At 36.0% G+C, this 17,180-nt stretch overlaps 2 protein-coding genes across 2 annotated transcripts in view; one reads left to right on the top strand and one right to left on the bottom strand.

The window, feature by feature from the left end:
* LOC106080152 (uncharacterized) overlaps positions 1-13,600 on the top strand; it is a 36,990-nt gene extending 23,390 nt beyond the window's left edge. The window contains exons 4-6 of the mRNA XM_056029672.1: positions 2,930-3,100; positions 8,917-9,060; positions 9,669-13,600. Coding sequence (XP_055885647.1) covers positions 2,930-3,100; positions 8,917-9,060; positions 9,669-10,711 — 1,358 coding nt within the window. The 3' untranslated portion in view covers positions 10,712-13,600. The remainder of the gene's footprint in view (positions 1-2,929; positions 3,101-8,916; positions 9,061-9,668) is intronic.
* Positions 3,533-4,013, bottom strand: LOC129926387 (succinate dehydrogenase [ubiquinone] cytochrome b small subunit A, mitochondrial-like). The gene is given in 2 exon segments (XM_056029995.1): positions 3,533-3,938; positions 3,940-4,013. Coding segments are annotated over 2 exon segments (480 nt in total).
* Positions 13,601-17,180: the final 3,580 nt, after the last annotated feature.

The following is a 17,180-nucleotide window of genomic DNA, read 5'->3' as shown; positions in this document are numbered from 1 at the left end:
TGCCATTGTTAGTGAATTTTCCATATTAACAATTCACGTTGATCGGAGCAAGATTTGGGAACCCCTGAACATCAAACGTCTGTCTTGATGTCTCAACTTCTGCCTTGCTCGTCTGCTTCTGACGTTTACGCTCTGTGATTAGGCGGAAGTCATTTTCGAGTGCATGTTGCGGAGACAGGGATTTGCATAGAGTTAGTAACACATCCTATTTAGGATTCGCTGTTTTCACATAATACTTGTTTGAACTGATATATCAATTCGGACATCTAGCTCTGCTCAACCACATTGACAAATACAATAGTTAATAAGCCACTAACAGTGAAATCAAAACATATTTAAACGCTTGGATTTATCATAGATTTTGTAGTTGTTAGAAGTAGAAAGAGGAGATTAACAGCTTTATCCCTGAGATTAGTCGAACTGATGTTGAAACATGTCATTTTTACCTTGGCATTAGAGAAGAGAGATTGCAAGAGCATGGACTTACATTAGTTTCATGATGAAGCAAATGTTTAGACATTTCTAGGCTTAAAACTTGTGCATAATTTGCTTGGTTCTTGCGTGGTGGCTGAGTGGTAAAGTGCTTGGCTTACGAACCGGAGGTCCCCGGGCTCGAACAATGGTAAGGGACTGGGATTTTTATCGAGATCCTAAGGGTGCCGCCTCTGTGCGTTATAGAAGGCCTCAACACTGACCTTTGAGGTCTCAACCTGTGGTCAGTGGAGACCTGATAGCTCGATGTCACGTGGGTACAGACCTGTGGCCAGTGGAGACCCGATAGCTCGATTTCACGTGGTACAGACCTGTGGCCAGAGGAGACCGGATAGGTCGATGTCACGTGTTACAGGCCTGTGGCCAGTGGAGACCCGATAGCTCTATGTCACGTGGTTCAGACCTGTTGCCTATGTGAGGTCCCGAGCATCTTTGGTGCTAAAAGTTTTAATTTGATGAGTGTCAATGTCATTACTCTTGATGAGTTTCATTAAAATGTGCGTGTCTTCAAGGTTGCCTTACTACTATGTCCGACATATACATTCTATATCTTTTTTTTGTACAAAGCTTCTATCAACTCACTCTGTCTGGTAAAAAGTTTGAACATGTTTTTTTCTCCCATTTCCCTTTCTCGAATCAAGTTAAAACTTTGCACTATTATTTATTGAATCAATCCATTATTGACATCTCCGTACCACTATCTCATAATTAAAAAAAAAATCTGAAATAGAAAACCAAAGAAAATATGAAAACCTAGACTTAGAGACTAAGCGTTTATGTAAGTTAACCAAAATAACCATATCAATCGAGGGGATAATAACAACTGACCTCACAGATATCTTCAAGGCCATTCACATTCCTAGGAACTTTCTCGTTGCCTGTCAGACGGCGGTACTGCTGCAGACCTGCCAAATCACCAAAAAATTTCTTCAGTGGAAACTGTTAAAGGGACTATAATGAATGTTGTTTCTCTTTAACGAAACTCGACCCTGGCAGCGCCAGAGAATGAATAATCGTTCATTTCTAACATAATAATAATAATAATAATAATAATAATCTTTATTATCTGCCAAGAAATCTCTCTTACAATTTGTGCATTACATCAAACAAAACATGATTTACTATAAGTAAAAAGTAAAGTTTCCATTTCATACCTTGTGGACTATAGGGCAGATGATGTAAAGGTCATCTGTCTCTGTGTCCTACGGTTAACGAGGGTGTTATGTGGTCAGCACAACTGTCAATGAATGACAAGACGAATACCAGAGACTGATTGAATGGTGTAATACTGGGTTCTTACTTCCTGAAGTGCTCTAGACACGTGACGAGACAAACACTATACGACTGACTCAAGTCCGTTCAGCAGACAACATGAAGATTTTATTTACAACATAATAATAATATACTGCACTCCTTGTTAGTGCTACAAGTCAAGATATAATAATCCTATCCGCATAACAGCGGTATCAAAAGTATCCAATACGTTAACAACAAATCACGTCCGCATCTCAGCGGGTAACAAACAATAAGAACAATTACTACTAGTGACACTGGAGCTTCAACTATAGATATCCATTGAAATACGAATAATACCTTAATATCCAATAAGCACATAATGAAATCAACTCTCAAATATTATCAATCGACCATGACTAGTCCTTCGACTTTCATGCTATATGCATATATATACACCAGTCCAGGAGGGAACGTCCAACCTTCCTGTACCGGGAGCAAGACCTTACTTACTTGACTTGACTGACCCAAAGTCAACTTTTCATTCTACTTCCTGTTTTCTACATCAGGAATTCCACGTGTCTTTTAAACTATTAACATGACGTGAACTTTAGATCATGCAATGTCAACTAAGACTGTGACAACAACGACCTACCGCCTTTACGTTTCCCCAACTAATGTCAGTACCCATTAGAGGTGGGTGGACTCAAAGGCGCCCAAAGATTCCTAAATTAAAAGTCACAGTCTTCACCAAGATTCGAACGCGGAAACCAAGCGCTTTACCGCTCAGCCACCGCGGCTCCTAAGGTGTAGCTCTTTATAATTTGCAGTGGCACTTAGAATAAAAAAACGGGAATCTGTTTGTGTTCACCTCAAACTACTGAGAACCTAAAAACGTAAAGCATTACTAATTCCAGTCCTACCAGGATTTGAATCCAGGACTCGCGGTTCGGAAGGCAAGCGCTTTACGCTCTTTAACTATAGAAAACCACAATATACATTCACACCAGAGTCATTCAAAATTTTCATGTGAAATGTTTATATCAGATGGTTCAATTGTATTTAATGATTTGATTGCCTGGGGAACAAAAGAGTTTTTGTGGGTGTTTGATTTCGGTGTCTTGTATCTCTTTTAGTGTATACATTGATTAGTGTAGAATGACTATAATGAAGACAATAACAATGCCTGTTTCTGCCATTCCAGAGGTTGCTGTTGGCGTCAACAATCTAAAAGTCTGGGAGGTGGCTCTGATAGCCATCATGGCTGCGGTCTGCATCGCTGTCGTGTTTATCGTCCTACCCTACGTCCTCTGGAGACGTCAATGGTTACCCATCAGGCAGCTGATATTCTACTTCCAGGAATACGAGGATGATGGTAATGAAATAGTTTCTTAGATCTTAGTTTCAAAGCTAACTCTTACCCCAACCCTTACTCCGAACTTATTACACATTTGACATAATGTTTATGGCATACAATTCTCTTCCTTGTATCTGTACAATAAAAATGGATCCACAATATTGATTTAATTTTTGTTTGAACCGCCAAAGCTTAGGTAAAAAAAAAACTAAATTACTATTACTAACACAAAATAGCCAAAATAATAAGCCAACACAGAATAGTGACTTTCCAGGAACCTACAACAAAACACATCTGAAGTGTAAATAAGTTTTGAATTATAATTGAATCATATGAAAAAAAAAGATCAATTGATTATGTTAATGCAGCAGAAAGTCAATGTAGCGCAGCATTCCACACAATATCCAGATCTTAAAGAGTACAACTACATTCAACAGTGCGACAAAAGCGTTACAAGAAACAGAGCATCTTAATGACTTTGCACACACCAACGTCATTGAAATTAAAGTTGACTAGACCAGCAAAACCAATGACAGTCAGAAGATACAAAAACTTTTGCCAAAATCAGAGCAAAAATTTCACTAGGTAATCTTTCAGCACTTCATCGATTCACCAGAAACCATGGGGGTAAACAAATCTGAGCAAATGGTTCGTTGTAGATACCTGAATAAACAAAGCAGCTGGCATGAGGCCAACCATGCCTAGAGCTATTATACGCTCACGTTTTCAATGTGTTGAAGCTGTAATTAGCTGACCTTTTCATGTCTTCTCTGGAGTGAAAGGTCCTTTCCTAGCACGAAACTATTCAATAGTTTCCAGAGCGGAACTAGCAGTAAATGACAAGATTAATTGATTCAGAACTAAGTGGTTGCATCTGCAGGAGCTAGCGGGAGCACCTTCAGCAATTTCGTAGAAGAGACACAGTCGCCATTTAAAAAAGTTTTTTTTTTAAGATTTTGAAATTTAATATTTAAAACAAGTGCAGTTTGTGTTTCTGCGTCTTCCTCTGGCTTGATAAGGACATGGGGAAGGCCACAATTACCCCGGTACTGTCTGTCTAAATGAGAAGCCATGAGCACACCAGCGCTACAGTATCTGTTGGGGCACTCACGACGAAGGCGGGTGATTTTGTCATACTCATCAACCTTATATTTCAGCACAGCAAGCTTGAACTTCATCTTCTTGTGCTTACTTTTCCTAGGAGTTGTGTAGTTCTTCTTCTGGAGATTCTTATTAGTACCTCTATGTCTCAGCACTAGAGGAAGGGTAGACTCTTTTTAAATGTTATAATCAGATAGGTTACGTCCATCACTCTAGCTGTTTTCCTGCAATAATCTACCTCCGTTGATATGAAGAGATTCCTACTGTTATCTTTCATTTAAGTTTTGATATTTTTAATAATCACTTTATTTATTTTTTTTTAAACTTTCTTTTTTTAAGGAAACCTCAGAATTTGCGCTATTCAATTTTAGCTTTGTCAGCATAGGAATCCTTGGACCTTAACCTCTTCTCTTTGCCTCTTTTTTGGGGCTTTATATGTCTCTTTTTTGGGCCCTCCTGCCTCTTCTGTGGGCTTTTTATTTATTTTTTAAAAATTAAATTTGTATTTGTAAGTTCTCACATTTCACAAATATTAAATCATAAAGAATTAAAGAGAGAATTTGAAATATGATTAACCTATACTTAATTACTTAACAAAAATATAATAATAATAAAAATAAAAAAAAAATTTAATAGCAAAGACATACTACAACACTATTGAAACCATCAGAGACAGAAAAATGATACAATGATTAGCATATCAACAACTAAAGGATAACCCACCAATATTAAAAGCAAATACACACCAACACTTACACACTAACACATGCATGACCGCACCTACATACCAAATAGTTACTGAAACCATCAGTCTACCCTTCATCTAGGACAAATGTGTACAAATACTCCTTCCTCCCTAGTGCTATTAGAGCATGCAATGGGTTGCTAGCCAGGAAAACCAGTGACTTGGCAGAATTTAAGTCATTGGTTAATATGCATGACTAAATGCATTACGCGTAGGACGTAATCATCATCTTTTTTGAAGTAGCGTCTGTGTTATATAAGATAAGATAAGATGTGATGGATTATTCAAAGCCATAAATAAGATATAAGAATAGCACATCAAAAACGAATAAATAGCTAACCGGGAATAAAAGTAAATACACAAATGTACTTACACATGCATAACCTAAATACATACCCTTCATACATATATAAACACAAATAAACACACATTCCTTTTCATCTGCCTTAAAACAAATAACACAATATCAAATACCACCAAACCCATGTCTGGAATACTGCTTTAGCATTGTACAACTGTTTAAAAATCAAACTCTATAATTTTGCTAATTCGGTTAATTACCAAGAAACTACTGCACCGGTCACGGTACTTATTATCTAAAATCTAAATTGACATCATATACAACTTTTGTGTGTACTTTTTGTGGTGGAAAAATATTGAATATTTCTGAACTTTTACTTTGCTTTGAAAAGAAATCATGCTTTAATCTTATACATCTTTAATAGATATAGTAATTATAGATCATTAAGTGCCACTGATTCTTGTTTTTTTAACATGCATTTTGCCAGATACGAAACACGAGAAACTTAAATATTATTGAAATCATGGATGTCCCTTCGTAGAGAACGCTTACTATTTGATAACCTTCAGCCATGCACTGGTTCCCAGTTAAAAAACGTATTTTTTGATTTGCTACATTTCTAACTTGCCCAGTTTGTCTGCCATGCAGCGTGCTATAACTTAAGATGCAGCCTTTTCTAATAAGTTTTTGTTGTCTGACGTTCTATGACAGTATGTGACAGGTGTTGTTGACAAATTGTTGTTCTTAGGCCCCGGTCTTAGTCTCCCGCCGCTTCTCTTCCTAATGGCCCACGTGTTTACTGCCACCACCACACCTGACAACAGACTTAAGGGACATGTCTCTGTGCTACAAAAACTTTTAGTGAATACGCAGGTAGCAGAATCCCAAGCCGATGTCCACGCACCCAATATTGCCTAGCGAAATGTGTATTTAGTTACTTGATTTGGAAGTAAGAAGAAGCTCTATATCAATATTTTACAGCGTCATGAAATTATCAGCCTTTTTACAAAGCTTTTATCAACTCACTCTGTGTGTCTGGTAAAAATGTGTGTACACGTTATTTCTCCCACACACATTCTCGGATCGAGTTGAAACTCAGCACATCTATTCATTGGCATTGACAAGACATGAATTAATTAAAAAAAAAAACAAAAGTAACCGATTAGACAATTTATTACTGGTAATTAATTATTGTGTTTAATACCATTAAGGGAAACTAATCCTTCAGTATTCACAGATAGGCATAAATGTGTTGGGTTTAGTTCTCTTAATCAATTGTTAACGCTATTTCTCCTTCACGCATTCTCCAATCCACTTGATACTTAAATAATTTATTGGACCTAAAAAAAACATGAATCAATACAAAAAAACTTAATTAGTAAATTAATTATTGGTAATTAATTATTTTGTTTGATATCTAATAATGGAAATAACAGATGACCTTTACACTATCTGCCTTATAGACCACAAGGTCTGAAAGGGGGAACTTTACTTTTTTTTCTTTAAGGGAAAACTTGAGCATTACTGATAGATACAATTTAAGCGCAGAGCTCTTCCCCTTTGGATAAGTTTTTTTTTTAAAGGATTTTTTATATTTTGCTAGTTAAAAACTTATTTTTGCATAGCGCAGCGTTCATGCCCAGTGCGCTATGGTCCAATCTCACGTGTGCACCTGTTGGGGGTGAGGTGTGGTAAATTATATTTAGGTGAAGGTTTTTTTGTGTTACATTTATGCGCTCAGTAAAAAAAAAAACAACTCAGCTCAAGTTTGGGATTCTAACTCAAGCCCCTTTAATAGATAGTCAAGAGGTATTCCACTCAACATTTTTGCTTTATAGAAAACATACGTTAATGTTATCATTTTTTTTTAAATAATAAAAGTTCATATAATGAAACAATGTAATGCATTTTATTATGTTGTAATCTTGTAGCCTGTTCTATACATTTCGTCATGATAAATGTCTCTAGACCGTATGTCCCTTCGGTTTGATAAGCATTATAGACTACTAGACTTAAGCGACATTTACATATATATATTATATATTGTATTGCTGGACTAGAAATGGAACTATTTCATCGGTGGTTTTCAGTTGATAAGTAACTATGTTATCTACAGAAATGAGATGAAGGTCTGGGCATCAGTCGAAACGATGTGACCCACACAGCAGTTCTCACCTCTTCATCCAGCTGATGTGGCCAAAGGTACGGCAGTTGCTGATATAGCTTGGGATCAGCCGTGACGCAGGATCTGCCATGATGTAGACGTTGTCCCAAGCTGCAACCTCAAGGTTGACTCCCGAAGCCTTTCCCAGCTTTGGCTATAGCCGCAATGCAACAGATGTTGATTCAGAGTTTTCGTTCTTCTTCCGTCTCCATGGACGCTAGCATTCTGGAATACCTATCTTGAGATTATGTATAACAACGCTCAGCAGCTTTGAGAAAGGCTTAAAGATTTTGCTACATTATACAATTTGAGCGTTTTAGAAATTAAGAAAAACATATAGACTCCGATAATGTAAAAAAAAAAATGTCCTTAAGGCTAGAGGGCGTACTGAGACACTAAATAGATTTCTTACATTATCTGATAGCCTGAAAATAACATCAGAACCGTTGAACAATAAGAATGTTGCTATTTATGCAATGAGTGTGCCATAACGACACGATCATTAAAGTTGACGGCGAGCCATTTTTTTAAGTGAAATAATTTCACTTTTCATAATTTGCATAATCCTGGCTGCAGAATGTATGTTTGTTTAGTTGATAAATTTATAGTCTAATGTTTACCAAAGAGCTTTAATCCATGGCAGTGTCGTTGTCTCCCCTTTGCGTCATGCTTCATTTATCACACGACTTGACAGAAATGTTTTTAACCTTTGTTGACTTACTCATCATGACTTTGTTTTTACTTTTTTTTTGTCTTTAAGTGTCTTCTACTAAAGTCCCGCTTCTCCTTCAGCTCTTCGTAATGTTTCTTTTTCACAACAATGCATTTTATTTTGTAGAAGGATAGGTCGAATTGAAGTCACCATTGTGACTGACTGAAGACTAAACTAGAAGAAGGGAGGCAATTTAGAGTTCATTTTAAATCTGATTGTCAAAAGTCGTTAATGGCTACCAAGAAAAATAGGAACATTATCGTTGCCTGTCAGAGGGCGGTACTGCTGCAGACCTGCCACTTCAACAGAAAATTCCTCAGTGGAAACTGTTAAAGAGAATGCACCGAATTTTGTTTCTCTTTTACGGAACTCGACCCAGCGCCAGAGAATGAATACCAGCTCGGTTCTAACATACTGATAAAAGTAATGCCTTCCATTCACAAAATTGCAGTGTTTCACATCTTTTACATTGTTCTTACTTACATCTTGGATCTCACCTATCTCATCTAAATCACTGAATTTACCTCACCTAAATCAAGGTAAAGAACATAGAGGAATGGGGAATGACGGTTGACAGTTCCTGTTTGGTGCCCCAAAGGTACAATAGACCAAGGGTTATGTTAAGGTGAAAGTGATATATATATCATATTGATGGTTTCTTTTTATCCCCAGAGAAACTAAAACTATGATGCCTTCTTATCCCCAGATGATTAAAACTTTGATTACTTCCTATTATCCTCAGATGACAAAGACTATGATGCCTTCTTATCCCCAGATGATTAAAACTTTGATTACTTCCTATTATCCCCAGATGACAAAGACTATGATGCCTTCATTTCCTACAAGTCCAGCCCCAGGGATGAGCGTTTTATTCTGCAACATCTCTACCCGAAATTGGAGAAGGAACTTGACTTCCGCCTGTGTCTTCATTTTCGGGATTTTTCACCAGGAGAACGTAAGATATTGTATCAATTTTTATAAAATAGCGTTAACATTACAGCCCAACGCTTTTAGAACAATTTTGTTTATTGCACATGGCTAGAGAAAAGAGGCTAATTTTGTTTACTAACGATCTAATACCAGCTCCTTGTACGCCAGAATAATAGTAGGGGTTCTGAATTCAATCTAAATAGGAACCAGAGCGATAATCACATCTAGAATCTATACTGAAGTAGATGTACTTAGAATACAATAAGACTATATAAAGCTACAATCTTAGCTAATTTAGTCCTCAACAGACTACAAACAATAGAAGATATAAAGAGTTTTTTTTTTTTATAAGTTACTTCAATTAAAGGACGTTTACAAAAGATATACTTTAGAATATGAGCAGAAAACTTTAGCAAACGTGATTGAAAGGTTTCTTAATTAGTTTTTCTCTAATCACACTTTTACAAATTTGCTATTTTTCAGGACTATTTAAACCTAAATTATTTTGCTTTTGAACAAATCAAATTCACGCTGCATTAACTATAATTGTCAAGCAATAAGAGTATTTCTTCCACCCCCTTCATTTGGTCCAATTCTTCTCACTAACAAATATTTCTTTCCTTTTTTATCCAGCCATTGCCAACAACATTATTAATGCCATCGAGCGAAGTCGACGAACAATCATGATTCTCTCCCCAAACTACGTGGCCTCGGAATGGTGCAGGATGGAGTACCAGAAGGCCCAGCACGAGATGCTGAGGTTGAAGCACAAAATCATTCCCATCGTTCTAGAAGACATCAGCGGCATGCCGGAAATGGACAGCAACTTGAAGACCATCATCAACACCGTGACCTACATCGAGTGGCCCGGGGAGGAGGAGCCGAGCAGCAGCAAAAAGGTGGAGAGGTTCTGGAAACTTCTGGAGCTTTCCATGCCCAAGAAGAAAGACGCTCTCGCTCGCTCCTTGAGCACATGCAGCAGTGATGTGCCCCTGACAACTGTGTCGAAGACTTGCTTTGACAGCATCGTGTCTTCGCTAAAGGGAGATGATTGGCTCTCGGCTACTTCCTTGGAGAGTAGCTCCAGCAGTGCTAGTGGAAGTAGCACGGAAAGTGGTAAAAGCCTTAAGCGCGAACGTGGATCTAAAGACATCCCAGTCGACCCAGGAGTGTTCTTTGAAGATCGCAAAGCCAGCCAAGTCAGCAGCATTGCTGGCAGCAAAGGTATCGCCAAGGGCGTTGGTAGCGTGGAAGGCAGCAGTGTCACCAAAAGTAGACGAAGCAGCGATATTACAAGTGACAAGACGCATATATCGTCCCAATCCGCTGTCTCGTCGCGAACCAAACAGCTGCCTTTTGAGCATAGCGTTTTGGCGCCCATTGCACCAGTCCAGCCTTTAAAAACATCGTTCTCTTCTCCCATCCTACCATTACTTGAAAGCACCGTCAGCCCACATCACGGACGATCCTCCTCTGAGGAAGAGACCAACGTTTTGTCGCCGTTGATTAAATTGACTAACCCTGCTCCTGAGGAGACAAACATTCCAGATGAGACAGCAGCGGCGCCTAAATTCTCTAGTGATGACTTTATCATCGAGGTCCGAGAGGTCGGAAACCAGATCAAGGTAACTTCTAGACCTCCAAGGAAGTACGCTACTAGGGAATTGATGGTCTGAGCACCAGTACAAGATAGTCGAGAGTATAATTGTAATGATAATCGTGTAGATATGGAGTGACACTAGCACTAGTCCATACTCAAATTGTAATGATAATCGTGTTGAAATGGAATGGGACAAGTCCAAGATTGTCGATACTCAAATTGTAAAGCTAATCGTGTAGAAATGAAATGGTGTGTCACATATCCTCCATTAATTAAGGTCCACGATCTTATTGTGAAAAGATTAAGTCACAAAACTGGTCTGTAAAGTGTTTCCAAGAAAGATAACGATGTTTGAATGGAACAGTCATGTATCTCTAGTACTTCCACTTCAATTAAACTTCATTGTGAGACTAGTACCACGAGGCTTCTGTAACACTGTCATTTCTTGCAATGGAGTCTTTTTCAGTCAATCATTGCTTTAATAATAGCCCACCGTTTTTAATTATTTTTTAGACACTTTAATATATTACGATATAAACAGAATTTGTTTTCTCACTTGTTACTTATTACATTTCAAAACTTGAAAAAAAAAAAGGGATACATATCTCAAATAGTACGCCCTGTGTTATAAACATCACCGGAAGTTGGTGTAGTACATCACTGTTTTAATATTGACGGATACAAATTTGGTTATCATTGAGTATTTGAGCCTATCTTTTGTTTTAGTTATGATTCTTTATGTCCTGTTGACTTAATGATTTACCAAACAAACCACCATTATAAAACCTGTCATGTACAAAATTAGCTCTGAAGGTTTACAGGAGGTGTTTCAGTGTATTTATAGTCTAAAATGAATATATAATGATCTATGTGCGGATATTATCCTTTATATATTTTCCAAATATAAATCTCTAATGTACCAAGTAATTATTAAGGTGTCTGTGTGTATGCATAAATTTCATGTAAATTTCATGTAGAGAAGTCAACTTAATAAGTTCATACGACCATGATTAGATCATCATTTGCCAGGATTATTCCTTAGGGCTTATATCATTGTGAAGATGTAGCTTGAAGGGCTGAACTTTCAGTCACCTAAGGGCTGAACTTTCAGTCACCTAAGGGCTAAACTTTCAGTCACCTAAGGGCTAAACTTTCAAGTCACCTAAGTCCCAAACCTGTGACTTAAACTAACTAATATAAGAGACTAGATTAATACCTTGTACTTGACGGAGGAATCTTTTTTTTGAAAAAAATTTTGTAACTTATAACATAGATCGATGATAAGATAAATTCAGAAGTTTATACTTCAGATGTATTTGTTAAGAACATTGGCTAGATTATATACACAAGCGTTCCCTGGAATGTATGGCTAGTATACATTAATTCTGAGATGCTGTATTCAAATAATTTATGTGACTGTTTCAACTGAGTTGAATTTTCTAGGGAAAGCTAAAGCCTTAAACTTGTGACGCCTAAGTAGATGTTTACCTAGCGCAGCCCTATTAGTTGCATATTTAACAAACACATTCAGCTTTCGTGGTAAGCTTTTAAAAAATTGTTAAGATCTCATTCGTAACTCTGTTGTCTGTGGTATCATACAATAGGATAGGCATGAAGACATCTTTTAAATACACTTAGTAGGGTATAACTTTCAAATCCCAAGGTAGCATAATTTAAGCTTTTGATATGTGACCTTAGAAAGGTTAACTAAATAAATGTAACATCAAAACATGTCACGTGCGATGCATAGCTAAACTAACTATATACATTAGGACTACATTTATTGTATACTTCTGTCCTAAATGGATTTATCTAGGAGATTTGCATACCAATAAAAAAGTGTAACAGTGCGCTATATACCGTAATTTTGTAACTCTCTGAGTGGTATGCGGGCTAATAAAATAAGATTGTAACGACCATAACAACATGTAACATAAAAGAGATAATGCAATATTCAATGTAAAAATGTAAATGACTTCCTCTTCAGAAGCTTTGCTATCAACACATACAAAAAAAGGTTTAATCTGCTTAAATAAAAAATGGTCTGTTTTACATTAAAACGGCGTGAAATAGCTGCAGTTGTTTGCTATTTTTAGACTCGTTTACACAAAGACCTTTAAAATGAAGCAGTTTTTTATTCTGTTCAGTTAAGTGTGATGTGCTAGACTATTTAGCTGCTATTATAATTGTACCTCAGTGGCGTCGCAAGAGTTGTGTAAAGGGCCGGAACCCACCGGGTCACACCGAACTGAAAACAAAACTCTTTTTTTTCAAAAGGAGATATTTAAAAAAAAAGAATTGATAATAGCTAGATACTGAAATAACGTATACACCTTTAATAATGAAGATAACAAATAAATATTTTTGGATTGGGTGTTTGCGGGTTAACTAACCTTACCGGATGACACCATCCCTAGCGACTCCACTGTTGTTCATTAAGGTGATAAACTAATGTGAAATGTCAATACAAAGTAACATTACAACTCTGAATTTGTTCTGTTTATGTCCCCATGTAAAGTAGACATTACCGTCTCTATAGTCTTGTGTATATATTGTATTTTGTAAAGGGCTTTGTTCAAATGTTTTGTAAACATTCCTTATAAAACTTTATACTTTTTAACATTTTTGTACATTTTGTGATAAATTTTGCAGGTTTATTTTTATATTTTTATTACGAATAAATAGAGTTCATGCCATAAGTAATAAAATGGAGTTTTGAAACTTTTAAAAGTGTATAGTTCTATATTTTACCAGAGATATGACATTAAAATAAAATCTGTTTTGTTGAAAGTTAAGACTTATGCATTGAGACTTTTTGTTGCTATCGAAATGTAAATATGTGTTGTAAAGCCGAACTGAACTAATAATGGCTACAACTATGAAAATTATAGAATTGTCTTATAAATCATTATGTTCTACTGTTCCATTGCTTTGGCATTAATGTTGATTCTTTCACAACTTCTTTCACTTTTCTGGATATAAACTCTTTCTCTATCTCAATCTCTCACGCTCTCTCTCTCTCTCTCTCTCTCTCTCTCTCTCTCTCACACACACACACATACACAAGCACAACTATAGTGTCATTACACTCGTCTCAGTTACAATCTCTTACAAGTAATTGTGTACTGACACTCATCGTTTATATGATATAATGTTTAAAGTAACTGATTATCTGGAGTTTCATATTTATATTTTTTTAATCGTATCTTTATCTTTCAACATAACATACATTTTGAAAACAACAACAACAACAACAACAACAACAACAACAACGCCTATCATTATATACAAACTTTTTTTTTACGCCCTGATGTGAAATATCAGAAATAATTTCCGTTGCCATTTCTCTGGGTGAATAGAAATCAACAAAGAATTGTAGAAATTGAGGCTAATGTAATCATTTTGTTATGTCTTGAGTAATGTCTACAATGTAATGTCTACAATGTAATGTCTACAATGTAATGTCTACAATGTAATGTCTACAATTAGCAAATAGTTGAATCTCCCTTTCTTTTTTGAAAATAACTGTGTTGCCCAAAAGGTCTGTGACCTACTTTTTAAAGTAGTTTGTGTTTTTTTTTTTTTTGGTTAATATTTAACACTTGAAAATCAAATAAATCACAGCTAAGAAATGGTCTGTATTAACTCTTTCTCTCCGTAATTATTTACCACATTCTGGTGGAATCAACGCTGGTAACGTCAGTTAGGAGAGAAAGAGTTAATCATGTCACCTAAATGATGTCCGCCAAATGTAGGGTTGTAGCTTTTTAATAATAAGGTTTACATCGATCTGTCATTTCGCATTAATGCCAAAAGTATAAGAGCATGATGAATGTTAAGTAAGATTATATAAAAATGTAATACATCAAAATTTTCACTGTAGATTTTCGATCATTATTTGTGAGATTGTGGGCCGCTTATGATCACTGCCATTTTTGAAGGACAGAATCATCTGTGACGCTTTATTATATTTTAGAAAAAAAAAAAGTAAAGTTCCCCTTTCAGACCTTGTGGTCTATAGGGCAGATGATGTAAAGGTCATCTGTTTCTGTGGCCTACGGTTAACAAGGGTGTCATTTGACCAGCACAACGACCAACCGCCTTTACTTTTCCCTAACTAATGTCAGGTACCCATGAGAGCTGGGTGGACTCAGAGGCGCCCGAAGATCCTGAAATTAAAAATCACGGTCTTCACCAGGATTCGAATACCGGTTCCAGGTTCGGAAGCCAAGCGCTTCCTTATATTTTATGTACCTAAAAAAATGATTTTTTTTTACTTGTGGTCCGGCCAAATTAAATTTTTTTTTTCGTGTCAACATTTTACGAATAATTCAAGTAATAAGAAAAAAATATAAATGTTATCATATTGTAATATTCGAGCCATTCTAAATAGTGTTTTTAGAGGAAATGCTTATAAGAGATATAACCATTTAGAAAATCAGAATTAAAAAATATTATTGGTTATCTCCCTTTTCATATTAAATCACGGAATTCCTTTTCTCTCTGGACTTTGTTAATATGCTGCAGCCTCTAACGAAGAACAATTTACTTTTAATACGACACAAATCTAATTAGAACCCTGATGAAAATTATTATTTAGCATTTTTTTAGACACGGAGAAAATATAATTTATTTGAGAGTTCATTCCAAGGGGGAAAAAAAGTTTAGAACACGCATGCAAAATACTAAAGATGGCTGCCTTGTTGCACTTCGGACTGTCGGGACTATGGTATCGAACCCCGCCAGCTGTCATGCCTACAGTTCGAGCGCTATTAAGTGATAATCATCATTTCTGAAGGAAAGACCAAAAGTCATTAAAAAAAAAAAAGAAGATAAATCACAAGTCAATATTCTTTGGAAAGGAAATTAACAGTATTAACAATGTTACCAAATTTACAAACACAGTAGACATGAAGAATAAACACGAAATGGGAATAACACATAAATTACAAATACATAAAATTCTAAATCGAAACTTTTTTTTATACATATTTCATTGGTAAGGGTACAAATTAAATACTTACATTTTAAAAATACAATGATTGCAAACATGGCAATGGAAATAATTACATTAAGGTTGTCATAACATTTTAACGTTTTAACTATTGATAAGTGTTTTGATAAGCTATTGGTAAATGTTGATAGGCTATTGATAAGTGTTGATAAGCTAATGATAAATGTTCGTAAGTGTTGATAAGCTATTGATAAGTGATGATAAGCTATTCATAAGTGTGATAAGCTATTGATAAATGTTCGTAAGTGTTGATAAGCTATTGATAAGTGTTGATAAGCTATTGATAAGTGTGATAAGCTATTGATAAGTGTTTTGATAAGCTATTGGTAAATGTTGATAGGCTATTGATAAGTGTTGATAAGCTAATGATAAATGTTCGTAAGTGTTGATAAGCTATTGATAAGTGTTGATAAGCTATTGATAATTGTGATAAGCTATTGATAAGTGTTGATAGGCTATTGATAAGTGTTGATAATTTATTGATAAGCGTTTATAGGCTATTGATAAGTGTTGATAAGCTATTGATAAATGTTGATAAACTGTTGATACGTGTTGATAAGCTGTTGATAAGTTGATAAACATAAGAAAAGTTTTTGTCCTCTTTCTAGCCCAACAGAATCAAGCCAGTCTAAGCACAAAATAATGTCTATAATAAAAGAAGCATTAGTATGCCACTCTAAACTTCAAACTTAAAGAAGATAAACAAAAGGGGGCAACTGAATAGAGGAAATCAAGGAGACTTCATAAGAATATCAAGATTCAAGCATCCATAATAATAATATAGCCTTTTTCAATATTTAGTTGGGAGGATTGATGTTTAATTCAAAGTCTTTACATTGTTTAGTTTGTCATGGAAATCTCCAATTGATAAGATCAGATAAAATCATGCATCTATGAATTAAAAATAATCACATAGATGATAAATCGTATAGTTATCAAGAAACTTAATGGCGCTAAACTCTTTTGCTTTTAGGAGAAAAAAACAACATATTTTAATCCACTCCGTCTTTCAAGGTCAAATGTCTCAATCGAAGTCTTCCATACTTTTATTTCTGCTAAAAGACCTGGGCCGAAATTAACGCCCTTGGGTAGGTTTCGCAAGAAGTGCGGTGAGCGCTCTTGAGTTTTCCCGGGACAGCGGGAGGTTTAATAATATTTTCTCAATATTGTCCGCGCGAGGACATCTCCAGGAAAAATTGTTTCTCCGAGGGCAAAAAATGAAGGGGGCAAATGAAGACGTTTGTCAACAGAGTGCCATCCGGACCAAAAAAAAAGCCCGGCGTTCTTTGAAGCGGAAGTGACGTTTGCGCTGGCGAGTCTTCCGGTCCGTGAGAGGAAAACATGGCGCTCAGTTGCTAAGTTAACCCCCCAGGAACTTGCGTTTGCTGTAGCTCTTACGCGAGACGCACATTGAGGCTTTGGAGAGGCACAGCGAGGCGTTGGAGGCCCTTCGAGTATTTGTCTGTTCTTCTTAGACACAAATATATATTTTTTTCTTTTTTTTTTCGCTCTAGCTATTCAAAAACATAAA

This window comes from Biomphalaria glabrata, chromosome 5 (genome assembly GCF_947242115.1).
Source record: "Biomphalaria glabrata chromosome 5, xgBioGlab47.1, whole genome shotgun sequence".
In the NCBI taxonomy this organism is placed as follows: Eukaryota; Metazoa; Mollusca; class Gastropoda; family Planorbidae; genus Biomphalaria; species Biomphalaria glabrata.
The sequence above is the reverse complement of the archived record's forward strand: the minus strand, read 5'-3'. Positions and strand labels throughout refer to the sequence as shown.